This window comes from Neomonachus schauinslandi, chromosome 16 (assembly GCF_002201575.2).
Source record: "Neomonachus schauinslandi chromosome 16, ASM220157v2, whole genome shotgun sequence".
NCBI classification, from domain to species: domain Eukaryota; kingdom Metazoa; phylum Chordata; class Mammalia; order Carnivora; family Phocidae; genus Neomonachus; species Neomonachus schauinslandi.
In genome coordinates this window covers 21,396,349-21,423,347 of record NC_058418.1, presented here as the reverse complement: position 1 = coordinate 21,423,347, position 26,999 = coordinate 21,396,349, and the positions used below count along the sequence as shown (strand labels likewise).

General features: G+C 57.4%; 1 protein-coding gene and 1 pseudogene across 1 annotated transcript; one reads left to right on the top strand and one right to left on the bottom strand.

Moving 5' to 3' along the window:
* The window catches only part of LOC110590228, a 158,559-nt pseudogene extending 148,439 nt beyond the window's left edge, over positions 1–10,120 (bottom strand).
* Positions 10,121–17,676: 7,556 nt separating this feature from the next.
* Positions 17,677–21,744, top strand: VSTM2B (V-set and transmembrane domain containing 2B). Its single transcript, XM_021700995.1, has 5 exons — positions 17,677–17,758; positions 18,291–18,475; positions 19,405–19,434; positions 20,778–21,234; positions 21,671–21,744. Exons 1-5 carry the CDS (start codon positions 17,677–17,679, stop codon positions 21,742–21,744), a joined length of 828 nt encoding a protein of 275 aa, XP_021556670.1.
* The last annotated feature ends 5,255 nt before the right edge of the window (positions 21,745–26,999 follow it).

Sequence of the window (26,999 nt, the reverse complement as noted above, 5' to 3'; positions counted from 1 at the left end):
AGCCTCGCAAAGGCCCATGGCCGAAGGTAGCATGCACCCTCTCCAGTACCAACATCCTCCCACACTCAAGCAGTTCAGAGGCCACGAAGAAAGACCCCCATGTGGGCTAGTCGCACCCCCTTCAGTACACAAAACCCCTGCTCCATCACCAAAGGCTGGCTGTTCCACCAGATTCTGACTCCAAGCATAGCTCCCCTTGGACTCCGCCAGTGACAGGCAGCTCACCACCAGCAGGGGGACTCTTCTCACCCCTGAATATCTGTGACGGCTAAACACACCAGAAACCCATCTCCCACATTAGGACTGATTCTGCTCTAAGGGGCCGCATACTGCCCATCAATTCTTCCTATGTCAGTCCTTTGCTTGAGTAGAGATGCTTGCCTGTTGCCAAGACTCATTTCTCACTTTGATACCTGGAGAGCAGGGAGCTTGTTATGGACCGACCCAAAGCCCAGAAAGGAAAATGGAGTCCTCGTGACACGTGCCACAGGGTGGCTCTCCCTCATTCCGGGGAGTATTCCTGTGCCCCCTTCCACGCCCACTCCTGCAGTTCCAGACTCACAGCCTGGCATTCCTCGGGCACTCTGTGCCCTCCACTACCCCAGGGCCTTTGCCAGCTTTTCCCTCTGCCCAGCATGACTTTCTCCGGCTTCTACAGAGCTTGTCCCCATCTCAGCCTTCAGATCGCAGGTCCTAAGAGCAGCTTTTCCCTGACTGCCCGGCTAAAGGGCACCCCCATCATGCCCGGCCTTACCCCTCGTTAGATGCTTTGCATACCAGTGAGCACTCTATGTGCTCTTCTCTCTCAGTCACACGTTCTTTCTCTGACTCCCCTTCTAGAATGTAAGGCCATGAATAGCACAGGGTAAGAACTCAATCCATGGTTGTCATCTGAAGAAAGACCAGCTTTACAGGCAAAACAAACAGCAGCGGATCCAAAGCACCGAGAAGCCATGGAGCCTATTGGTTCTAAGCACAGGCTTTGGGTCAAGAAAGATCTAGCTTGGCCAGCTGGGTGGCCTTGGGCAAGTTACCTGACCATCCTGAGTCTCGGCTTCTGCACCTGCAAAATGAGACAATAACAGTACGTGCTCCCCCTTGACGCGAGTGAGGCGGCGCTTGCGCAACACTTGGGCCAAGAGCACGTTGGGAACAAGCCCTCCCTCGATGGGGCGATGATGAGTAGTGGGGAAACTGTGGTCAGGGCTGGGGCCGCCCAGGGGCCCCGCATCTCAGAGGGAGACAAAGCAGTCTGGGTGGCGGGGAATCTGAGAGCTTCTGTCCCTGACAGCAACACCGTGGGCGGAACTGCCCAGCCCCTTGGAGCTGAGGGTGAGAGAGCTAGAACTAAACGCCACCACCGAGGCCCAGGCTGGGAACCTGCCCCTAGCCCAGCTGTTTCTCACTGTTCTCCTCCTTTCTGCCCGGTGGAAGAGCTTCCAGCCCACTGGGGGCCTTGAGCTCAGAGGAGGGGGCCAACAGGGGAGCACACCCGTAGCTGCTTTCATCTGCTGCTCCCATCCCCTGAGAGCAAGGAGGCCAGTGGGAAAGGAGCAGGCCTTCAGCAGCCCTTTCAAGGGGGCCTCAGAGGCTCCTTCTCTGCCAGTGTGGGTCCCATAGGCGGGGCTGTGGGAGAAAGCAGATGCCCTGGAGAAATGGGTTCCCTGGGGCCCGCCTCCAGCCCCACAAGCCCAGTGCCCCCCACGGCTCCTGGGCCGGAGCCAAGGCGCTTCCGTTGGCCCGTGGTTCCCCAGGACACAGCCGGAATTGTGCAGCCCGCGGCAGGCGCTAAGCCGCAGCTGAGGGGACAAGGCCCAGCTGTTCCTGGAGACAAGCGGACAGCTTTCTTCCCACATGAAAAGGGGACCTGTGTCCCCTGGGGGAGGGGAAGGAGGAGGAGGAAAGGGACCAGGGGAGGCCCGGGCAGGGCTGTAAACACCCCTCTTCACGGTCCCCTCTGTGCCTTGAAGTGGGCCAGGTGGGGCCAGGAAGGGGAGGGCAGCATGGGGTCCTGAACAACCTTCCTAGGCTTGGCCCCGGCTAGAGCCTGAGGCCTGGCCGTAGCTCCTGACCCCTGTGCGACCCTGGGCCAGTCCCTTCCCACTCTGGCCCCATGTTCTCCACTGTAAAGGGGGAGTTGGAGTGTTTTCCCTGTGATCCTTGCAAGGAAGGGGGTGGACCATTTCCTTAGGAAGGCTGGTCTCCCTGCATGAAGAGGACACAGGACACAGGAAGGTCTGGATGCGCTGCTGCAGGACCCCGCATCTGCTTGGCAGGTAGACCAGCACACTCCCGGGAACACTGTGGGCAACCACTCACACACGTGAAACCCAAGGCCCCAGAAAGGCACCCAAGATGGTGCTGATAACGGAGTTAAGACAGACTCTGGCCCGGGAGCCCCAGGACACCATCACAGAATATGAGGGCCTTCAGAGCTCTCCCTCTGAAAACCGACTAAAATATCAGTTTCTTTTTTTGTCTCCTCTTCCCTGGGTCTTATCATTAATCATACACCTCATGCTTTAGGAATAAGAAATCCACACATTTCGATACCAGTCTCTCCTTACACACACACACACACACACTCTCTCTCTCTCTCTCTCTCCCCAGGGCAGCCCAGGGCAGGCTTTTCCCCCTGGACTTCACTGAAGGTTCTGGGTCTGGGTGAAGACAATCCGGATGACTTTGGTGTGGGCCAGGCCCTTCAAGGCTCAGCTGCAGAGCACAGGGACCCACCCTCCCAGGAGGGCACAGTGTGTGGCACAGAAGAGGGACAGACAGCATGCCACCAGGGTTGGAAGAGGAAACCATGAACACATTGGGAGGAGCTTCTAGAAGGGGGCTGGGCCTTATTAAAAACAGCTATGGACTGCTATTCAGGGAGTGATTTTTAGTCAGGGATAAAGACCCGGACAGATATTGCCAGGACTCTCCCAGTCAGAACTGACAGAAAGCTGGAGTCCTGGATCATTAAAACAAAAAAGGAAAGGAGTGGCCACGGAAGTGAGGAGCATGGGGGTACACCTCTCTCCAGGCCTGGCTGAACCAGGGACATGAATGACATCATAAGATCATCTTTCTAAGTGTCAGTTCTGGCTTCTCCCCAAAGGGTGCAGAGATGGCTCTGGCCATCCTCACAGCCCACCACTGTGGGGACCAGGGCGTGCTGTCTTCCTGATGACTCCGGCCAGATCCCTCATTATGGCATGGACATTACATCCAGCCAGGGCCCTGTGCATCCCAGAGCCTGTTACCATGAACAGGGGTCCGAGTGTTCTGACTGGCGAGGTCTAGGTCATGTTTACATCTCTGAAGCTGGAAACACCCACCCCATAAGAATAGGGTGTGGGGGGGAGGGGTTGTCTCCATATGGAAAGAGCTGTAGGTTTTTATCTTTAAAATCAGTGATTCACTATAAATGTGAACAGCATGCCAGTATTGCTTTTTCCCACAATGTGGGGTGGGGGTGGTGGCTGCAATCTGCAAGAGTAGAGAGAATGAGGCTAGCATGCAGAGAACGAGCCTAGGGAGAGAAACAGATAGAACAAGCATCCTGATTGGATTCATTTGAGTCCCTGGATCAAGCTCTGCCTGAAATCTATTTGAGTTATGTGAATCAATAGATTTCTTTCTTGTTTGTTTTAGATAGTGTGAATTGTTTTTCTGTCACTTGCAACCAAAATGTAGACATGTTTAAATTCCTGCCCTCCCACCTACATGGTGAGCTCCAAATGATCAGAAATAATATCTTCGGGGCACCTGGGTGGCTCATTCGTTAGGCGTCTGCCTTTGGCTCAGGTCATGATCCCAGGGTCCTGGGATCGAGCCCCGCATCGGGCTCCCTGCTCAGCAGGAAGCCTGCTTCTCCCTCTCCCACTCCTCCTGCTTGTGTTCACTCTCTCGCTGTGTCTCTCTCTGTGTCAGATAAATAAAAAAAAGAAAGAATATCTTCTCCATCTTTGGATACCCAACACCTGGCCCAGGGTCTGGCATGGGTGGGAGATGCTTACTGAGGGCTTGTTGAACGAATGAAAAAGTATCAACAGTGATGAGGAGGTTTCTCTTCTCACTGTCCTCTGCAAGCTCTCAGCATTCATAGAGCACATTGCTGTACTTTGCTGCACCTGCACACAGGGCACCTTCCCCATCCCCCACGACATCCTCGGACTCAGGTGGGACAGGGGGGCTGGCCCCCATCCTACAAGAATGAGGGCTGAGGAAATTGTCACCCAGCCTTCTTTCCTCAGGCATTGTGCTTTGTTGCATGTTGATTAAAATGTTTTTAAGAGACCCGTTTATGATACTAGGGAGCCACCTTTTGGACAGGTGGTGTCCACGCCTCCTCAGAGGGTGTCCCCTTCTCCAGAGTCTCCCTACAAAGCTGTCGGTGTACCCAGGCACCCACTGATAGAGGGCTTCTGCAAAACAAGGCAGGCAAAGACTCGGACATGTTTTAAGCGTGAGATGGAAATCGTTAGCTCCCATTTTAATTTAACAAGCCCAATTTTATAAATAAGAGTGAATTTTCCCAGGCTATTATATCTAATTATGCATTTACATCAATTCACATTATGCAGTTGATGAAATGTTAATACCAAAGGCAATTTTCTGCTGACGGGTGGCATGGAGAAGAGCTTTCGTCACATTACAAGTCAATATTTTTGGAAATAATTACCCAGTTGCTCACTGGAGTCTGCACTGACTAACCCAGTAGCTGTGTCTACACAGCCCCCAACTTGAGATGCTCTGAGGGGAAATCCCCCGACAGGGAAGGAAGACGGGAGAGACCAAGGGCGCCTTCAGAGAGGGGCCCTGGCGGCCTCTGCTGGCTGGCAGGACAGGCTTCACCCTGGCTCCACCTAGTACCAGTACCTGTCCTTTGATTATGTTATTACTAAATGGCTCCAGAGCTCAGACTTTCATCTGCAAGACAGGAATGACCCTGGGAGCTCTCTCCCAGGCCGTAAATGCATTTATGCCTTCCCTCACTTGTTTGTTCAAGAAATGTTTACTGCAGGTTACTCTCTCTCTGGGCGCTCAGGAGATACACGGTACGTGGTAATGATGAGTATATGGAGGAGGGCGAAGCGCACTGACATCCTGACACCCTGGCCGGTCACTCTTGGCCCCGAGGAATGACACATGTCAGGACTGATGGAGGCCAGCAGCCACCAAGCCCCGAGGGAGAACCAGAAGGACCACCTTCAGCACAGAGCCCCAGCCACTCTTCACGGGGCTTCTTCCACACGGGAGGCAAGTGCTAGGTGCGGGGGCCAGGGGACACCTTGGCATCAGCCAGGAAGAGGCGGCAGTGGTCAGGATGGGATGGCGGCTGAGGAGGTGAGGAGAAATGGATGATCTGAGAGACATCCCAGGGGTCAAATCACAAGGCGCTCCCTCCCCAGGGGCAAGGGAGAGAAAGGTGCTGTGATCTCTCCTGCAGGGTTACAGGGAGGCCAGGCCAGTTGCTAAGCCAGAAAGAACTACCAGGTCCACAGCGGACCAGGCTTTGGAGAGGGCCAGGCTGTCAGGCCCCCGGGGGACGTCCATGTGCAAGCCCACACACGCAGAGGAGTACCTTGGTCTGGAGCTGCAGAAGAAGGGCCAGGCCTGAGCTCCCAGCCCTCTGTCCATGTCCCCATGCCAGGAGGCAGGTGGCTCGGCCAGTGCAGGAGAAGGGGCACGCTCGAGGAAGAAGGGCATGCCCTGCTGCTCTGAACGTGCAAAAGGCCAAGTTAAGGACTACACAGTGTCCCTTAAACTTGCGAACACTGACATCCTGTATGTGCCCCGGAGCCCCTGCAGTGAAGGAATGGTGTGCTAGCCAGGCCGAGGAGACCTGGACAACAAGGGCACAGACAGACCTGCCCCAGAGGACGGGCAGGGAGAGGCAGGTGGCCGTCACTGCCGGCCTCTGCAGGAAGGCCCCGGGAAGGAAACCAGCCCTCATCCTCCCCAGCCTGGGGCTCTCCAGCCCAGGAATGAGGAACAAAGCGGGCACTGCGGGACCTATGGCCCAGCTCCTTCTTCCTGTGTGTGAGCCCAGCCTCCTCGCCTGTAAAAGGGAGAGGAATTCTAGACCAGCATCAGGCCCCATCCCTCCAAGGCAACGAATGCTCCAGAGCCAACTCAGCTAAGAGACCCACGGCTGAAAAAAAAAAAAAAAAAAAAAAAAGCCCGATTCAAGAACAACATCCTCACCCACTCACCCCAACTTGAAATGGACAGAAAATCCGGGTGAGTCTGAAAACTCCACAGGGCCGTGTCTCATAGGAATCTCTAGTCTCACAAGTATCCCCAAATTGTGCACAAGGGTGCTACCCAATCCTCTGTTCCTGTCTCCATGGGTTTCAGATAAGGCTTGGGGACCGCACCAGAGTCCCGCCGGGCGGGGGCCGGAACATGAGGGGACAGGAAGCACTCAGACAGCACAGGCAGCTTGGCCCTCTTCCGCAGCCAGGGCAGGGCCTGCCCAGAGTCCCCATCCACGGGCCACCAAGAGCAGCCAGCAGGAGAAGGGGGACTGGCTAAGGGGAACAAGTCAGGGAGGGGAGTCTGCGCAGGTCTGCAGTCCCAGGGGCATGTGTGCCACTAAAAGGAGAGAAGGCGGGCAGAAAGGAGCTGGCGTAGAGGGAGGGAAGGGGGAGAGGAGGCGGAGGGAGGAGGCGGAATTGAAGAAGCTGAAGAGAGGCAGAGCACAGTCTCCTGCTTCCTGTTTGATGCCCACAGGAGGCCCACAGCAGGCACGCAGGAGGCCCGCAGGAGGGCCAGCCAGCCACCTGGCTGCAACTCGTCACCCTGCCTTTGTGCGTGGCACACCAGCCTGCACACACACTCCACAGGCATACACACCATCTGTGCACACACTGTCTGGGCATATGCACACCACTTACACACATCTATGCTGTCTGTCACGCCAGTTGTCCATGCAGACAAGTGCTACCGCTGTGTGCACGCGCGTGAGCACACACACACACACACCGGCACCCCGTCTGCACACATAGGAGAGGCGCACCGTCTGTGCATGGATATACTGTGCACACGCACACACACGCACACATCCTCCCTGCATATATGCTGTCAGTGCACACAAACACAGCACGTGCCCACCTCCCATGTCCTGAGAGCACACCCCTGGGACCCCAGGCCCTGGATAAAAGGGTTGGGGTAGAAGGCAGGGCCTACGTGGAGAGTGAGCCTGCACCAGACAGTCGTTGAGGGGACAGGCCGCAGGGTGTGTGCCAGAAGCTCACAGTGCTAGAGGTCGGCAACGCCTGGAGGCAGGACCCAGGGCTGGCCATCCTCCCAGTTCCTCCCCTGCCCAGAGACGGGGGTGCAGGTGTGGGGAGAGCTGCGCCCCTTTGTCAAGCCTCTGGGTTTACTCCAGGTACACTCTACCACTCTCTTACCACGAAGCACCCCTCAGTTCTGTCACCCTAAGCTCTGTCACCTTGCACAAATGTGTCACCCCCACCCTCCCTTCCCTTCAACTTGGCCACCGTGGTCTCCCCCCAGCCATCCCCAGCTGGGGGTTCCAGAAGCCCTGTCATATCCCTCCTGCCTCAGCACAGGGAGCACTGCTGAGGCCCTGTGGGGTCAATGCCCTCCAGGACCCCCACCAGGGAGCTCTGAGTGTGGAGCCCACCAGAGTGTGCTCCTCTTTGTTCTGACTTGCCTTTCCCTACCCACCAGCAGAGCCCTCTCTGAGCCACACACCCACCAGGTGCTCTCAAAAGGCTTGCCAGGCTGGGTTGAAACTCTGAACCCACCTCTCTAAAGTGCACGGAGCAAGATCAAAACTTGACCAAAATTCTCACACCTGTTCTCCACCCTTGCCAGCTCCCTGACCTGAAATGAGCAGGACAGGTTGTTCTGTTCTCTGGGAACAGCTGGGAGCTGAGCCAGAGAGAGGAGGAAAAGGGCACAGCCCAGTGTGGACAGGGCCTAGTCTCTCCCCAGCCTCACACCTCTTCCCAAACAGAGAACCTTATTCAACAGCCTTTTTTTTTCCTTGGGAAGGGAAAGATGACATTTTGAAACATTACTGTGAAAAATTAATTTAGGTCTGAAGCATCAAACACATTTTGCAAACAAAACCAGGGCATTTTGTGGCTGGCGAATGCCCGAGTTGAAACCCCCAGGTGCCCCGGCCCAGTCAACAGGCCCCAGGGGGCATAGGGACGGCACCCACCTGCACCTGCTCTCCTAGGGGAAAGCGTGGCCTGGCTCCAGAGCCCAGGGGGATGGGAGAGTAATCACACGTGTGCAAAGCCAAGGCAGTCCCCGGCTCCCCAAGCAGGGTGACCTTTTGTCAACTTTGAACGGGAACACAAATCTACCGTCACTCTGGATCGGCCTTGATTGGATCAAAATCCCATTGGAAAACAAGGGGGGGAAGGCAATAAAACCTCCAGAATTGATATTAAACCACTGACATTTCACAAACCGAGCGGCTCTGGCAGCTGCCAGTCTACCGGCAGGAGGAAGTCTAAAGGGGCAAGTCAGGCGTGAAGGTCACGGCGGTGCCGAGGAGCCTCTCCCAGGCCCGGGCATCAGCACGGAGGGGCCAGAAGCCTAGCTGGCCGGGGCCCAGCCTGCTCAGGCCAGGGTGGGAAGCCCTGCCTGGGGGTCCTGTCCCTACTGGACCCATGCATTTGCCCAGGTGCACCCCAGCAAGAGAGATGAGCTGACCTCCAGGGCCATCCAGACCAGACGCTCTGGGGCTCTGAAGCCAAAGACCTTGTCCAACCTGGAGCTTGTGCCTGTCCCCTGAGCCCAGGGCTATACCTACTATAGGCCAACAGTGGGGAGGAGCCACTATCCAGGATGAAACCAGGCCAAGCAGAAATTCCTTTGAGAAATGTGCCGGGAACTGTACAATTGCTCAGCTTCCTGCCACCCAGCACCCTCGGAGCCCCTGCCACACGCTAGGAAACGTGTCCAGGAAGGTCCAGGCCAGCGTTCTTTTCCTGCAGGTAACCCAACTTGGGCAGGAGCAGGGAGGCAGTCCGAAATAAGGCACTACCGGAACCAGGGACCTGTGCCTGCCACTGTATGTGGACAAGGAGGGGGACCCGAGAGCCCTCATGTTTCCTCTCAAACGCTGCCCACTCCCGGCACAGACCTACAGGTGCCGGCCTCAAGGGGAAAGTGGGAGAAGGAAGCCCTGTCCAGAGTTCAGGGAGCCCAGGAAGCCACTCCAGAGATGGCCTCCTGCGCCCCACCCACGGCAATGGTAGACGTCGCATAACCATGACAGCGTGAGTCCCTGCAGAGCCCAGATGTGGCCTCAGAGTACGTCTCCACACAGAGCCCAGTAGCGGCCAGCACTGCCCCGAGTCAGCCTGCGGGATGACAGCAGGTCTGAGCCTTGCTGAAGTGAGAGCTTAAGCAGGGATGAGGGGTGTTCCGAGTGTGGGCGGGAGGAGGAGATCATGAGGAAGGCTTCCTGGAGGAAGAGTCTGGAGGCAGGAGTCAGAAGAGCAAGTGGATAGGCAGGTGAGCAGACCCTGGGCTGGAGCAGGGGTGGTGTGGCAGGACCACGGGGCTGGGGCTGCAAAAAGGACTGCAGGAAGCATCCCAGGCCCAGCCCTGGGGCTCCTAGATGGGGCTGGAGGTGAGCCTTCCCCAGACCGGCAGGTTCCACTTCAGTTCCGGATGGTGGCAGGGGATGGAGAGCCGGTTCTGCTCCCTCACTCTCCAGAGTCAGCCACAAGAAGTGGCACCATGTACAGCACCGCTCGGCCGTGGGGTAACCGCCTCTGGGCCGCAGTGCCTCTGAGGGGCCCAGGTCCCCCACGGGGATGCTCTGGTCAGAAGCTTCTAGGTGGTAGCCCAGAAAGATGTAGAGAGATGCCAAAACGTTAGGGTCCTGGAAATAGAGCCATCCGTCAGCCAGACAGGCATTTCCTGAGCTGCTCCTGGGACCCAGAAATGCAGGGGACACAGGACCATAATAATGAGTCTTCCCCATGACAATTCACAAAGCTACTTCGTGGACATCAGCTCACAACAGCCCTGGGAGGTAGGGATCGTGCTGCCCTGTGACGGGGAGCTAAGTAAGACTCAGCTCAGCGTGGGGAGAGACTCAACCCAGACCCACCAGGTTCCACCACCCCATCGCTGCCCCCATAGCACCATGCCCGGGGCCTTGGTTCTCTAACCACGTGAGGCCAACTCCTCAGAAGGCTGCTCAACCTGACACAGGGAGACCACCACAGACACCTCCGGCCCCCAAAAGCATCTCCCCTGGAACCATCAAACAACATCTCGCCACAGGGAGACCTCGCTGTGGGTCCAGAGAAAGCACTGCAGCCAGAGTCCTGACCCTCAGGCTGACTCCTGGCCGTTATTAGCCAGCTCTGTGTTTCTAATCACCATCCCCACCATTAAGGTGAAGAAAGCACATAGGGAAATAACAGGGTTTTATCTCAAACCGATCGATCTGCTCAGATCCATCTGGCCCCGGCCTCTTAATTCTCCATAATGTCAAAGCAATTTTTGGTTAAGTATACAGTCTGTCCTCTACTAAATTAAACTAATAGATCTAGTGGGAAATAAAACCCCAAGTGTATTGAGAATATTAAAAATTTAAAAAAATAAACTCTTCATGGGTCTGTAAGATTCACTTTGGCAAGTGATTAAATAAATAACACACAGACAGGCTGTAATAAAATCCATTAGGGGACACTCAGCTCCACTGTCACCTTCCCGCAGGCTGCACCACCCCACCCAGGCGCCCAGGCTCAAGGATGGCCAGGCAGTACTCTGAAATCCCCCACCCACATCCTCACGACACAAAAGCCAGCAAGACGTGCACTTGAGAATGTGGACCGTGGCTGCTGGTCCTGCACCTCACGGGCCGAGCAATCTGCTGCAAACCCTTTATCTCAAAAATCAATGCTCCCAAAGTGAGGTTCCAAGAGGCCAAGGCAAGACGAGGATCTGAACCGGAGCCCGTCGGATTCCACAACCCTGGACACCACCTTGCTCTGCTTTGTTTGGTTTTGACTTAATTTTTCACTGAGTCATCAATAGCCTAGGCCACGAGGCAGGATCTTGCTCTGATGATGCTCATTAGAGACAGTGTCTGAAGCCCCCAGAGCCTGCCCACCTGCGATTCCTGCCAACCCTGGCCCAGCACCTTTGAACATGTTCATGGGAGATGCAGGAGGGAGAGAGGAGGTAGGGCAGGAATTAAAATCCCATTTTGCAGTTGGGCACACTGAGGCTCAGGGGCTTTCCCAACTGCACCTCAAGCTCCAAAGCACCTCTGGCAGGCCAAGGAACCAGGAAGGGTGGGGCAAGGCACTTCGCCCCTAAGACTTGGGCACCATGGGGCTCACCCTGAAACCCTCACACCAAGTGTGCTGTTTGTCACAAGCCAGCTCTCAAGTGCAAAGAGAGTGGAGAGAAGAAAAGGTGACAGGTGAGGTCTCATCATAAGGCCCCTCCTTGGAGCTAGGGCCAAATAAGGAGAGGTCTGGGGCAAGCCCTTGCTCCCGGCTCCCTGACCTGTCCCTCCACGGGACCGCGTTTCCCTGCTCCCACCCCTACCTCTCGCTGTTGTCAGTCAGATCTCCTTGCCACCCTCCACACTAGCCAATGGTCCTGTCACACTTCTTCTTCTGGACTCTTCTCTGCCTCCACACCCCTGCACAGGCCGCTACTCATCTGGGATGCTGATGCATCCTAACCAAGGCCCCCTGAAGCCAGTCAAATTCCTCTCTGCACACAGGCCTGAGCAAAAAAGCCACACATTCAGGAAGTCTTACCAGATAGGACCCACCTCCCACTCCCCACCTCCCTGAAGTTGCCCTGCCAGGACTGGGGTCACTCTGTGCTTGATTTGCTTCCTCATTAGGCTCCAAGCCCCATACCCAGGGTCATGTCCTGTTCATCTCTGAGCCCCACTGTTCTAGGCACAGAAATCCTTACTGTGGCCAGAAGGCTACGTGTGCCCTCGCCTGCCTGCTTCGCCCCCTTAGCCCCACTGTGCACCCTTCACTTAGGAGGCTCTGCCACCTTCTTCCCTCCAACTGCCCACCCTGCCCTACCTTTGGCCTTTGCACTTGCTATGTCATCTGCCTGAAGCATTCTGCCTCTCCCAGGTCTCTGCCTAGCTGACCACTTCAGGTCTTCTCTGTCCACCGAGGCTACCACTCGGTGTGCGTGCGTGTGTGCACGCTTGTGTGGGCTGGGGTCGCATGTTACACACAGCTAAGACGATCGGGCTTAGGTTTTGTTTCTTCTCTGCAGGTGTATCTCTGCCCCCTTCTGGGCCGAAGTGCAGGTTCCCTGCAGGCAGGTTGCTATGGACCCCCCCGTAGGCTGCACACTATAAAGTCCGTGCCGACACGTATGTGCCGGATACATGAACACCGGGCTCTCAGGACATGTTGGCTGGATAAATGTTTGAGGTCAAGCAGGCTCTGCCTGGAGTTTCTCCCCTCATTCCGTCTCTCCGGGCAATCCACAAGCCTAATCAACCCTGTCTCTGACAAGCAAACAAACAGCCCCAGGCACAGGGGACCCAGAGCAGTGACACCAACACAACAATGACAGGCCAGACCTGGGACTGCAAGCCAGGCCTGCTTCTCAGAGTGCACCCGGGCAGGGGCGGGGCAAGGGCAGGCCCACCTCCGCGACAGCCTGGAGATACGGTGCGAGCAAGCGGAGGGCCCTTCCTCGTCTCCCTACGATGCAGGGGCCGGAGCCCCACTGTCATCCTCCTGGAAGGGGTGGGGGATAGAAGAGGACAAGAGGAACCCAGACTGAGCTTTTCCACTTGCCTTCCTCCATGTCTTAGAGGCAGCCAGGGCACAGAGAGGGCCACCCTCTGCCACCTCCATCTGGAGAAGCTGACCTGATGTTTGCCCTTGGAGGGGAGTAGTCCTGGGGCCGGACTTCAGGCCTTTATCCCCTGACAGTGATGGCCAGTGAATGACTAAATTGGCCAAAAATAAAAGCCCCCATAAATCTGGTATTTTCCTTTAAGCTGTCGGGTACACAGAGTGTGCCGGGATTATTGATAGAAAAGTTTATGGATGGGCTGCATCTTAAAATCAAAATACATTACCCAAAATCAATGTTGCTGTACGCGGTACGGGGAGGACAGGAAAGGTCAGCCGAGACAAGAATATCGAAACCTAAACTCCAAGAGGACCTGAGCATTAAAATAAATAAATTTTGAAAGTGAGTTCCAGGAAACACATTCACTTAGGGCTGTAATTTAAGGGTACTTTACGAAAGGCTAGGCAGTCTTTTTAAATAACGCTTTTTGAAGTGCCTCTGAAAGTCTAGTGAATCCACCCACAGAATGGTATTGACAAGCGCTGCATACCCCAACGGGCGGCCCGATCACAGCAGCGTGGAATGACATCGCGAGGGTGGCCAACGGCCAGCACCCAGCATGGGTGGGTCCGGTTCATGGAGGGCCTAGTGATCACACCACAGGACGGCCCACCTCCAGGTCCCTGTACACTGTGGTCCTGCAGGCATTTTGGAGCCTGTGAATGGAGAGAGGGAAAGAAAAACCTTGTGGTCCAAAGGGTGTCTGTTACTATCTACTGATGAACGTTCAGGATCAGAGATGCCACCGTTCTGAAATGCTCTCAAAAGTCCATCAGTGGGAAACCAGCCTCACGTCACACAACCAACATTTCCTCTAATCAGGGCATCTTTGTGGGAACCCAAGGGACACTGGCAGTTGCTAGGGGTGAGTGGGGTGAGTGACTGTGTCCCCAGAGAGAGGTTTCCTTTTGAGAAAGGAACCAGAGAAACCACACACATGCTCCGTCACAGATACCTTCTTTAGAGCCTCCAACTGAGGCTTTGTCCCACATCTCGACACAGCGAGAAGGAACCAGCTCCCCTGCAGAAAGGGGGGGAAGAGGTAAAGTGCCCCTTCCTGCCACAACTAAAGCTCTCCTAGTTGCAACTTTTACTGAGCCTAAGCAAGGGCTGGCCTAGCTGGGAGTTAGAGGCACAGAGAGTGAAGGACAGCTGCTGCCCTCACAGTCTGCGAGAGGGGACAGAAGAGCAAACAGACCCTCTAGACACAGAACTCCTGTGCACCTTTCAACAAGCAGGGAATAAGCTTGGCAGGTTCAGGCTGCCATCAACCAAGGGCAGAGGGGCCCTGCTCTCCATACCAACTGCAGGTACAGAGACCAGAGTGTCACCTGGAGTAGGGAAAATTTGAGTGTTTCGGTTAAGAATTAGGACCCCAGACTAAGACACACCTGGGCTAAAGCTTTACTCTGTCACTTATTAGCTGTGTGACCTGGGGCTAGTTCCTTAAGCTCTCTCAGCTTTGGCCACAACATCTCTAAAATGCAGTGAAATCACAGTGTCTACCCCATAGGGTTGTTATAAGGGTTACATGAGCTCATCCATTCACTCCACAAATATTTATTGAGTTTACTCTACGCCAGACCCTGTCTAGGTGTCAGAGTTATGCCAGTGAACAAAGCAGTGAAAGAGCCCCATCCTAGTAGAGACTACAGGCCACAAACAAGAAACGATAAATAAGGATATTGTACCGTATGTTGGAAGGCGGTTAGTACCAAGGGAAGGAGAAAAAACGGAGAGCAGGGTGAGGGGAGTGCTGGGGAAGAGAGCGTGCAGACTGCACTATAAAAACGGTGGTCCCAGGATCCTCGTTGAGAGGGCGACTTCTTAACTAAAGCCAGAAGAACATGACAGAGTTTATGAACCAGGTATGGGGAGGGAGCATCCTTCTGTATCAAATGATTCCCCTGTATCAAATGATATAGCTGGTGCAAAGGCCCTGGGGTGGGACCACTGTGTTGCACTGTAGGAAGGAAACCAGAGTGGCTACAAAGAGTGATCAGGGAAAGGACAGAAAACACAAGATGACAGAGCGATGGAGTGGAAGACAAAGGCAGATAGTTTGACCTTGTCAGACATTACAAGGCCTCTGGTGTTTATCCTGAGTGGAAAAGAAGCCACTGCAGGGTTCTGAGCAGAGAAAGAGTGATCTGATTTCTGTTTGAGAAGGGTGGCTTGATTGTAATTGTGCGAACTAATGCACGGAAAGTGTATACCCAGTGTCTGACCCACGAAAAGCATATGAAAGAATATAGCCGTCATTCTCGTTAATAATAACACCAACTCACGAAGTGGGCAAGATACACCTTACCCCACAAGGTGGTTCAGGTTTAGAAGACTCACAGATCTTATGGGTGACCAAGGTGTAACTCCCTCTAGCTGCGGGAATTCTCCCCTTGTGTGTCCCTGATCACTGGCCATTCATCTCTGCTTGGATCTGGTGTCTGGACAGGAGATTGCTGCCTCTCCAAGCCGGACACTGCACAGTGGGCTAGCTCTTGCCATCAGAGCCCTGCCTGGAATCAGTCCCCAAATGAATCTGCTTTCCTAGAATCCTGTCAAGGTCCTGAATCTCCGTAGCACAGTGCAAGTCTGCCCCCTCCCTTCAGAAGCAGAGGACAGCAGTGGGGCCTGCAGGGTCTGCCATTCAGCAGCCCAGGGCAGTTTCCACAGGAAGGCTCCTGGCCCTTGGGGGATGAAATGACAGAAGACAGCTAGCAACTGCGTCCTTGGGTTGGGGTCCCTGGAGAGAAACTATAGAAAGAAGAGGAAGGCCCTAGACGTTCGTCCCTTCCCAGCCACAGACCTTGGCAAACAAGGGCTCCCTGGCTGAGCAGCAGTGGCCTGCGGGGGTCGGAATGACCCCTTGGTCACAGATGAAGATCCTGGAAGCCAGGCCCAGGAAGGGCAAAGGGCACACTGTCCAGGGGCATCCTATTGGTAAGAACAAAGCTTAGGAAGGGACTGAAGCTACTTCCCCAGCGAGGGTGTGCCCTGGGTCTGCTGCTGGGAAGTATCTGCCCTCTGGGTTTCCTTCTCCCTGGCTCTCCCTGAACACTCTGGGGGTGCCTCCAGGAAGCTGGCAAGCTAAGCCTAGAAAACAGACACGTCAGTCGTCAACCCGCGGCGGGGGGGGGGGGGGGGGGCGGTCCTCTCACCCCCTCCTGTAGGACTGAGCTGAGAGGTTAGGGCCAGGAAGATGGGGACCGATAAACTGAAATCCGCTATTCCGGTCTCCCGTGAGAAGGGAAGCAAGAGAGACCCAAGCCCAGCTGCGGGACTTGCCCCTACAGCTGTGTGCCCACTGGAACACAAGCTGGCCCCACGTTCCCCTTTGGGGGCCAGACTGCACTCCCGCAGAGAGTTGGGGAGGGGCAAGCTCCTGGTGAAGGCTGGGAGAGATGCAGGGATTCGGGGGATGCAGGGGCGGGGGATGGGCTCCGGAAAGCGGCCGTGGACCCGACCTCTCGCCGCCTGGGGATCCCCCCGCCTTGCACCCGGTAAAGAGAGGGCCGCGGCCGGCGAGGAACGAGTGGGGACGCAGGGGCCAACGACTGAGGTGCAGGAACCCCACCCCCGCTCGGAAACCTCCCGAGCCCTGAGTCGTGCTGGGCGCTCCCCACCCACCCCACCCCCGCCGCCTCTGCCGTCACTCACGGCCGCTGCTTGCTGGCTCGCTCGTGCGCTCTCGGCGCCACAGGCACCTGCTCGCCGGGCGCTCTGCGCTCACTTCTAGCTCGCACACTGCAGACTCCCGGCGTCGCCTCCGTCACCCGGCCTCGTCCCCAGCCCAGCACAGCGCTCCGCCCTTCTCCCCGGCCCCCGGCGCCCACCCACCAGCCATGGCCTGGGCCTGGGACAAAGAGCGGTGCAGCTCTTTGCCCAAACTGGGGTAAGGAGTTGAGGGCGGGGGTCTGCGGAGAGGGGTGCAGGGATAAGCGGCCGTCTCGGGCGAGGAACATTGGGAAGAAGCCAGGGAGAGTTTGGGTGGGAGGACCCCCAGCCAAGGCGGGTGCGGGCGGGGCTGCGCTCCAACCACAGAGACTGTGGTCCCTCCAAGCGACCCCCGCGGGGGGGGGGGGGCGCTCCGGGGCGGGGGCGGTGCCGGCTGTGGAAGGGGAGGGGAGGGCGGGGGTGATGCAGCGGTGGAGGCGGCTCCGCGCCCAGCCACTGACCGCCCCCTCCCTCTCCCTTTCCCCTCCCCCTCTCCCCGCCTCGCTCCGGCTCTGGGTCCGCCACGCCGGACGCGCTCTCCCCGCGCTGCACTGGGTCGGACGCCAGGGCTGCGCGCCGCGGCTGAGCGCCCACTCGCCTTGCGTAAAGAGCCGCGGAGGGACCAGCGGGGGCGGCGGCGGGAGAGCTCGGCGGGAGCCGGAGGAGGTGGCATTCGGGAGCCAAACCAGAAGGAGACCGGGAGGCAGAAGCTCGCGGCTCTGAGGCGCACAATCCCTTGGCCAGGGATGGGTCCCGGGGCGGCCCAGCCTCTGCTCGGCCGGGCGGGGCAGAGACTGAATTGAGATACCCCATCATCTTGTGGACGGCCCGAGAGAGGGAAGCACGGACAGATCAGCAGTAGCCTCCCGGCGGGACCTCGCATCCTGCGCCCCCCGCGCAGCGCCCCCCGCCGGAGCCGCGCGGTGCAAGCCGGCGAGGGAGCGGGGCTGATTGGCGGCCGCCGGCGGCCGGGGGAGGGGGCGCCGCGCGTGGCCATGGCAGGCTCGGAGGCGTCCTAGCCGGAGCCCGAGCCGGATCCGAGCCCCCGCTGCCGCCACCGCTGCCTCTCCGCTCCCGCGCCCCTGCCGCCGCCGCGCCCCCCCGCGGGAGATGGAACAGCGGAACCGGCTCGGCGCCCTCGGATACCTGCCGCCGCTGCTGCTGCACGCCCTGCTGCTCTTCGTGGCCGACGGTGAGCGCGGGAACTTTGCTGCCGCGGGGGGCTCGGGGGGTCCTTGCCGGGGCCGCCAGAGCCAGCCTGTCCCTGTCGCCAAGGAGCCGGAGGAGGAAGAGAAGGGGAAGGCTTCACGGTCTCCAGCAATCCCGGTGTGCAGCCCAGGCCCAGAGGGGTAGGGGGAGGAGAGAAGCGAAGGGTCGCCGCCGCGGCATTTGAAGCCGGACAGGTGCTCGGGCGGAGAGGCGGCTTTCGGGGCGCGGGAGTTGGCGCGCCCCAGCCTGGCTCTGGCAGTGAGGCTGGGCGCGAGGTAGAAGCCCAAGCCGCCCCTGCTGCCCCGCCCGATCCGGAGGGAAGCAGCCTGCAGCGGTAGCCGGTCTCTGCTGGGGCCGGGCAGCTGTTTGATCGAACTTTGCTAGCGCCTGAGCCACGCTTGTGGCTCTGGGCTGGCAAGTACAAGGCCATTGAGCCGGGGACGCCCCGTCTTGCCTAGGGTTGCCCCAGGCCCCCGCCCCACAGTTGGTCACGCCTCTCTCTTCCCCGCCCCCAGCTACATTTACCGAAGTCCCCAAAGATGTGACAGTACGGGAGGGAGATGACATCGAAATGCCCTGCGCATTCCGGGCTAGCGGAGCCACCTCGTATTCGCTGGAGATTCAGTGGTGGTACCTCAAGGAGCCGCCCCGGGAGCTGCTGCACGAGCTGGCGCTCAGCGTGCCCGGCGCCCGGAGCAAGGTAACCCGCCGCCCACGCGGCGCCGGCGCTCACCGGGCTCAGGCCGGGGCGGCTGGGGTAAGCTGGGCAAGGAAGGCAGGGCGCTGCCCTGCGGAGCAGCCCATCTCCCACAGTCCCCATTCCCGCAGCATCTTCAACAGCAGCACAAATCCTGGTAATCCCTCCCCTTCTTCTTTCCCTTAAAACCTCCGGGACTGCCACCTGGCCCCTACAAAGCAACACCTCATCCAGTTCGTCTGCTCTTGCTTGCTGGCTGCCGGCCCCAGAGTCAGATGGGTGCTGGGTGGTCAAGGGAGACCACTTAGTAGGGCCAGGCTTTCCCTGCCTTCTGCTACTCCGAGGTCCCCAGGGCACAGGGCCAAGGAGTTAAGCTCCTCTGGGCTGGGTTCCAGAGGCCCGCAGTGCACCTCCAACCCCCACAAGATCGGAGGGAAGGCCCCCACTGTCTGTCTGCCTCCTAAACCAGTCTCTCCCATACACTGTAACACACACACATACACACCTACCCTCTACCCAGGGTCCCACCCAGAGTTATTGCTCACGTCTCCCTGTGCGTCCTGTCCAGATACACCGGCCCCTCCATCCAGCTTTCCACGGGGTTTAGAGAAACACGGCAGGGAATGAGGATGCTCCGGGGAAGGGAGACCAGCCTTTCTTCCCACCCTGGTGGCAATCCAGCCTTTCCTCGTGGCCGGCAGTGTGCTAGGGCAGCCCCTCCTTGGCCAGGCACCATGCTAGCTCCAAGCCCTGCTTCTTTCCGGGTAAAACTCCAGGAAATCCTAATGTCCTTTGCGACTTCAGCTGGGCCACATCCCAAGAGGTTTCGAGTCCTAGCCCGCCCGCAGAGTCCCCTTGCCGGAGGCGCATCGGAGTTCCCAGAGCCTGAAGGCCGAGAGCCTAATGTGTCTCTCTCCCTCTTTGCATTTTAGGTAACAAATAAGGATGCAACTAAAATCAGCGTAAGTGTGGAGCCCAGCGCGGGCCGCGGGAGACCCCTTCTGGCCGCTTCGCGCCCCACATTTTCCTCCTTTTTAGAAAGGCTCAGCGGCCGCGCGATGTAGGGCTCTGCTCGCAGCCTTGCGTTGTCGGCTGCTTAGCATGTCGGGGCGCCATCTGTCGCCGCTAGCGGAATCGGGTTCGCTTTTGTGTAAATCAAGGGTCCCAGGCCTGAATCTCCTTCTTCCGTGCGGCGCTCACCTGTAAAACTCCTTCGTCGGGCCGGCGCGTTCAGGCCCCTGCGCATCGGCTTGCGTCTCCTCTGCTGGCTTGTCTCCCAGCAACTGGAGCGCGCTGCTCCTCACGCTGGCCGTGACCCGTTCGCCAACTGGTGGGCCTCCCCGCCCACCCACCCCGCGCGACACACACACACCGGAGCGCCCAGGTGGCGCCCTCCACCGCAGCCCTCTCCTCCGCCTGGATTTCGGGTCCCGGTGCTGGGTTCTGTGGGCTCGTCGTGGGGGAAGGTGTGGGGTGGGGGTTGGCGGGGCTGCGAGGGACCGGGGTCTTGGGATCTGTAACTCAAGGAGGAGATGCGCCCAAGTTCTCCTAGCTGGAGCGTGGAAATATCAGGGCGTGGAGACCACTGGGGCCTCATCGTGCGCGCGGTTCCGAGGTGAGGGCCCCAAAGCGGTGGCGTGCCAGCGTGTCCTCCAGGCCGCCGGGGAGGCGCGCTTGTAGGGACCTTCAGGCTGAGGCGGACTCAGAAGTAGCTGAGCCCAGGGAGCCCAGCAGCAGCATCAGCATGGCCTGCCCCCGCGGGAGGGCGGAGGGTTAGCTGCGAAGGGCTGGGGGCAGGTATTTATGTGTACTCTTGCGAGCAGAGTGGCTGTCCTTCAGGCACTACCCAGGCCCTCCGGATTCCAGAGTAAAGGAACGTTGGTGGGAGTAGATGTGGAGGGCTGGGCTTAAGGCCGGGCGGCAAAGACGCCAGTGGTTAGCGACAGGAGGCCGAGCCTGGATTTCTGCAAGGTGCAGAAGGAAAGAAGGAGGGTTAGGTTCTGCAGGTCTGATGGACAGAAGCATAGCTTGGCCAGGGGATGCAACATGATGCATTCACTTGAGATGATGGGGACGCAGTGGGTAGGGCCATCCGGGGTCCAATCAGGGTTGGGAGCCCCATGCCGCTGGGGAGACACGAAATGAAAGAAAAACTGAGTCGCCAGGGGCCAACCTGCGTCCGAGAGGTGTTGGGGTGCTGCGGCACGAGGGCGCAAAGGCAGATGTGGGCGCGGCTGCACCGCGCGGGCAGAGAGCGCAGGCCCGCGCCCCCGGGCCTCTGACCCCGGCCCCCGCTCTCTTGCAGACCGTGCGCGTCCAGGGCAATGACATCTCGCACCGACTGCGGCTGTCGGCCGTGCGGCGGCAGGATGAGGGCGTGTACGAATGCCGCGTGTCCGACTACAGCGCCGACGACACGCAGGAGCACAAGGCCCAGGCGCTGCTGCGCGTGCTCTCGGGCTTTGCGCCGCCCAACATGCAGGCCGCCGAGGCCGTGTCCCACATTCAGAGCAGCGGTCCGCGTCGCCACGGCCCGGCCAGCGCCGCCAACGCCAACAACGTGGGTGCCGCGGGCCGCGCCACCTCCGACAAAAGCCCGGCTCCGGGGAGCCCCCCCGCCGCCCCAGGTCCCGGAGTCCCCGAGGCGGCAGCCGCCTCCGCGGCCCACGCAGCCACCACCACCGTCGCGGCCGCGGCCGCTGCTTCGTCAGCGTCGCCGCCACTGGGCCAGGCGGTCCTTCTTCGCCAGAGGCACGGCTCAGGTAAGGGCGGGTGCCGAGAGGGGGCGCGCTTACGCGGGGGCTGCGGACCCGGCTGCGGACGGGGCTGCGGACAGGGCCGAGGCCGGGGCGGCGGACAAGGCCGAGGCCGGGGCGGGGCGGGGCGGGGCGGGGCGGGGCGGGGCCGGGCCGGGGGCGGGGGGGTGGTCCGGCCAGAGGGGCGGCCCCGCTCTGGCTTTTGCGTTTGCCTGGTGGTTGGTAGTTCAGTCGGGTGCGCTTGGGCCAAGTCTTCCGCAGCCTCATTTGGGCTCGCGCGCTTCCTGCTGTTTACTGTTTATTGCTGGTCGCTCAGAAGCATTCAAGACGTGTATTTATGAAGGGGGTGGGGGCCGCCCTGCCCGATCTCCCGGTACACCGGCGGCTGCAGTGTGGGGAGCCCTCTCTTGAGTTTGGAGAACTGGACTCTTTTCTCCTCCAGGCCGTAGGACATTAGCCCCAGGAGTGGGAGGAGGTGGTTACAACTCAGGCAGTGAGCGTCTGGATGCTGATTGACTGACTGATCGAACAGGCAGACTTTGTCCAAGGCTGCGTGGGTGGGTAGGCCTGGCTGTGTAGCCTCTGCTCTCTTTGGCTAAGTCCCGATTGGGCCTAGGCACAGGCTCTGCTATAAATAGTCCCCTTTGGGCCCTCTTGGGGAATGGGAGAGTGAGGATAGAGTGAGGATTGTCATTGCTAGGAGGGCACCCAGAGGTTAAGACCTGCTTTCCTAGGGAGCTGAAAGGGCTGGGGGAGATGGAAGGGGGGCCGGGAGAGGGGAGTCAGAGAGCAGAAAGGAAAACAGACTGACTGCCAGGGCAGGCAGCTCTGGGGCTGGAGGGGGTTTATGGAGGGTAGAAAGGCCTACTGCAGGGAGTGTCCCTCCCCAAGGCATACCCCACTCCCTCTGCCCACTCAAAGGTGGGGTTCAGAGATGGGCCCAACTCCAGCCATCTCTCCCTGTGTCTGATTTTAAGCCAGTGACTCCCTCTCTGAACCCCACCCCCAGACTTGTTTGGTGCACAGTCCCAGAGAGAGCGTCTCTCCTGGCTTTGCAGCACCAGATGGCTGGGTTCTTTGACAGTGGCATATAAATGTCCCTGTAGGATGGAGCAGGCTGCCATGCCCTAGGCTAGTGCTTCTCAAAGTGAAGGCCACTCACCACCAGCATAGAGCTTGTTAAGGATGCAGGCTCCTGGGCTTTCCTGCTAAATCGGAGGTGACAGGCATCCCAGCCTGTCTCCCTGGCTGGTTCTGAAGCCTTCCGACAGTTGAGACCCTACCCGTCTGTCTTCGTGTCGGTTCAGTTGTTTCTCGTTCATCTCCACCGCCCTTTGGGGGCCTCTCTGTGCCCCTCAGGCTTCTGGGTCTGGCTGGGTCTTAGGCTCCACACAGCCCCCCACAAGACTTTCCCCCAGGCTGTGGGAGAAGGTGGGCGAGCTGAGACCTGTGGAGGGCCTCTCCCCAAACAGCCCAGGCCTTCCCCACCTGACTTGGAATTTTCTATCCCCTGTATGAGTGTCAGGTGATGCTAGCTGCTGTGACAAATAAAGTCGGAAATGCCAGTGGTTAACACAGTTCAGATGTATTATTTCTGGTTCACATCTCATGCTGCTCCGGAGTGGGGGAGGGGTGGGGCGGGGGAGGGGGAGTTCTGTTCCGCAAACTCATTCAGGGAGCGGAAGCAGCCCTTCTCAATCCAGTTCCCTGAGAAAAGCAAGCCTAGTGCTCTAAGGCATACATTGTATATCATGAATTGACTTCTTTCTTGTACATCTGGAATGGTTCTAAGTTTGCATCATTCTTGGGAGACGGAGAATGGCCACTGAAATCATTTTCATAAGGGTGAATTCTCTCAGAGGAAAGCTGGTGTAGACAAGGGCAAGGCAAGAGTTTAAGACCCAGGCCTACAGGTAGTAAAGATTACTTCTACCCTCACCTTTTGGGCAGAACTCAGTCACATGGTGCAACAAAGATGCGAGGCAGGCTGGAAAACGTAGCCCTCGGCTAGGCAGCTGCTTTCCGACCTCATGTCTCATCTCTTCTCAGCACAAGGAGAGCATAAATCTTGGGGGGAGTTAGCCATCTCTGTCTAGCTCACAGGTGTACTGGAAAAGTGTTCATTGACTTGTAGAGCGATTGGCTTAATTGGATTGGTGAAAAAAAAACCCTGCTCCATGCCCTTGGGCCCCAGCAAGTGTCTCAGGCTGGAACATTCCTCTGGGATGTTCCATAGACCATGAGTAGAGGGGCCAAGCAGAGGATTCAGAAGGCAAGGCCGGATGTGAGTTGTGCTTCCAGTACTTATTGGCTATATGACTTAAGCAAGTGGCCTAACATCTCTGAAAATATGTCCTCATCTGTAAAAATGGGAATCCCTGACCTCAGAGGGAGCTCAGTGTGGAAATTTCTATGTAAATGTTCATTATCATCACCGTGACCATTACCTGCTCTGGCCAGAGAAGGGGGGATCAGGGAGATAAAGATGAGTGGTTGGCATTTGGAGGCCAAGCTGCTGAGGGCCTTGAATGCCAAGTGGATCCAACGGGAACCATAAAAGGCTTTGATCAAGGAAGCATCATATGAAAGAGATCTTTGAGAATGAACTTGGTAGTGTTCACAAAAGGTATTAATGAGACCAAGGCCACAAGCTCATTCCTGCTCGAATCTCCCTCTCCTCCTGGCTAGAACCTTGACACCCTGAGCCCAACCAAGGCTGATCTGACTGTGCCTGGCATGGCTGGTCAGATATCCAGTCTCTGGGCTGGCCACAAGGGGTTCCAGGGTAACTCATCCCCACAACAGGGGCCCCTCTGTGGAGGGTGGCACAAACAGTGCCCTTTCTGGAAGATCTAGAGGTCCTCATGTCAGTTCAGTTCTGATGGCTTAGTGCCCAGGACCTCCCAGCAGGTGGGGCCTTGGGCACTTGCCAGCCATAAGGCAGCATTTTAATGCCGACATAGATCAGGGCAGCAGCCCAGGCTGGGGGCTCCTCTGCCCTCCCATGGAATGGCTTGTAGTGCGCATTTCCCTCCAGAAAACACAGTCAGGTGGGCTCCCATCAGGGTTGATAGGGCAGCAAGCTACTTTGGTAATGCCAGGAAAGGGGCGGGGGGCCAGGGGGGTACCCACTTGAATCTCTACCCTTTAACTACTGCCCAGCCAGGCCAGAAAACCCTTCCTGTGCCCCTAGGTGCCCCACACAGCCAAATACACATTTGCACTAAAAGTTTATGTGCAAAAACTCATTCATTTCACGTCTCATTTGTCAAGAGACATTTTGATATTTGTGCTTAAAAAGAACATGGGCTGGATTAGCACAGCGGAGCTGGTGCAGGAGACCAGGCCCCTTCTTAGCCACGTTCTCGTAAATCTGGCTCCTAATTAATCTGAACGCTGACCTATTTTTTATGATCACTTTGTTGCTGATTGCCATTTCTAGAAAAAAGAGAGAGAGAGAAAGAAAACAAAACAGAGTATCTTCCAGACAAACCCTTCTAATCAGGAAAGGCGCCAGCACCGCAGTGATGCCAAGTGCAGCCTCAGAAGAATACAGTTTGCAACTGAATGGCTTGTGTGTTGGCAAGAGGTTCCCCTCTGCAGGGACCTGAGGATCAGATCTGTGGCATGTGAACCTCTAATTAGCCTCAAGGCTCCGGCCCCAAGGAGAGGCGCCCTGGCCCCTACAGAGAGCCGGCTGATGTGGCAAACTGCCGCCTGGGGCTCACACGGGGATCTGGCTCTCAATATTTCAATTACTAATGAGAGAGAGACAGTCAAGGCCATGGGTGTGCCGGCTTTCAAGAGGCTCTTACTGCTGGGAGCCACGGGGGGGGGGGGGGGGGGAGCATCCTTGGGTGTCGCCATAGCAACCGTCAACCACGCCGGAAGGGGGCTGTGGACAAGGTGAAGGCACTCACTCTCGGCCCCTGCCCCAGGTGGGTGCCCCCAAGCTGGTGGAAGCGGTGCCAGTGTGACCTGGGAGAGTGTCCACGGAGCTGGGAAAGTCTCCACCTAGGCTAGCAGGGCCAGGCGACAGTCACCTGGTGTTCCCAATCTCCCCGGACCCATGAGGACCCCCAAAACAATTGCCTTCAATAAACAATCCACTCTTCCCTCAAGCTCTGATGTGACACGAAGATCATAATTAAAGAGAAAATAAATCTGGCAAAATTTGTCCCAGAGAAGAGAGGGCGAGGCTCCCTGAGCATCCTGAAAGAGAAAATTAAAGGATTTCATAAAGAAAACGGCTGAGCCTCACAGCTGGTGAGAGACGCCTGCATCATCCCTGACAGCAGCAAACGTGTGTGAGTATTGGCTGCATGCCGTCCCCCTCCTCATTGGCCAGTCACGTGACTGCCATGAGCACGAACCGGCGATGGCAGCCGTGGACCCAGCTCAAGAGTGTCAGAGGCACCCATGGATCTCCACCACAAAGCTGTCTGTGTCAGTGGGAGTCCCAAGAGGGGGTAGCCCTCATCCAGCTAAGGCAATCGGAGGAGGCTTCTTATAGGCAGTGTGCAATTTCTGACATGAAGAGGCACCTGGGGCTTTGTCCTCCTGCTTAAGTCAGTCCTGGGAAAGCTGCTGGCGGCCTTGCCTCCCTCCCCATCTTGTGCCACGTGTATTGAGAGAGTCACACCAGATGGAACAACCTTCGTCCACCACTGAGTAGTTAGCCAGCTCATGGCGTGGCCATTCTTTCCGCATAAGGGAGACCCCAAATTAAGGACAAAACAGCTACCCTGTGGATTGCAATGATGATAGATAATAGCTGTCTTTTACTGAGCACTGATTATGTGCCACACACACATATCACAGGTTTGCCTCCTTTTCGCTGTTCTGCATAACTCCTCCTGCCTCCCTTCATCACACAGTCCCCTCCCCAGGGCGCAGACCCCTTTCTTAGCTGGGGTGGCAGCTCCCACGAGAAAAGCGGAGAGCTGGCCTTTCTAAATGTCACTGGGAGCCAAACCCACCAAGGAGCTTCTCATTAAATACGCCAGGCGCACATTTTTAAAGCTCTGAATATTAAGGATTCCCCAAGCATCTGTGGGGATAAATGAGGTCAAGTGCTTTTGTAATACGATATTGATTAGTTCTGCCCCATGTGGACAGAGGCAAGGGCTTGGCTGTGGTCTAAACCCCTGAGCTTTATGGGAGATGCTGGCTTGGTTTGAACACATCTTTCCAGCACAGGAGGAAAAAAAAGTATTATCTTTTCTATTCCCCCTTGCTTTGCTGACTGTTACCAGGCATCTCTCAGAAACTCCTATCCGAAGCGTGAGAAGCTTCCCTTTGTCTTATGTAAGGGCTGCAGGAAAGTTTAGGATGACCAGCAAACAGGCCCGGCCCCTGTAACTGCTGATCCCTACCTGTTCCTTGAAGGGTGACGAACCTTCCCTGCGGTGGGGCTTCTGGGGAAATTAGGCTGCTTGTCATGGCCTTGCTGCTCTTGGGGATGGTGTGCTATAAATACTAAGATGACTTAACCAATTCGGCCTCCTCTGGGTTTAGCTGCTATCGAGCAGCTAGGCATGCAAGTGGCTACGGGAGGGGCCCCCAGCAGCCAGTGAGAGTGTGAGACCTGTGCCCTCCATGAGATGGCCCTGGAGAGGCAGGCCAGTTGGCAGTCCCAGGGGAGGCTGTTTCCGGAAATTATAGGTTGTTGTGTTCCACATTACCACTCCCTGGACTGAAACGTCAAAGCTACTGCGGACTGACTTCTGGTGTTTCTGGTTCAAGCGGAATGTTTGGGGGGCCTCTGTCTG

Bases quoted from the DNA above. Each gene is read 5' to 3' on its own strand.
- VSTM2B (XM_021700995.1), top strand. From the start codon at position 17,677: ATGGAACAGCGGAACCGGCTCGGCGCCCTCGGATACCTGCCGCCGCTG. The intron at 18,476-19,404 runs GTAACCCGCCGC...TTTGCATTTTAG, and splicing joins TGCCCGGCGCCCGGAGCAAG to GTAACAAATAAGGATGCAAC. The intron at 21,235-21,670 runs GTAAGGGCGGGT...TTTCTCCTCCAG, and splicing joins TCGCCAGAGGCACGGCTCAG to GCCGTAGGACATTAGCCCCA.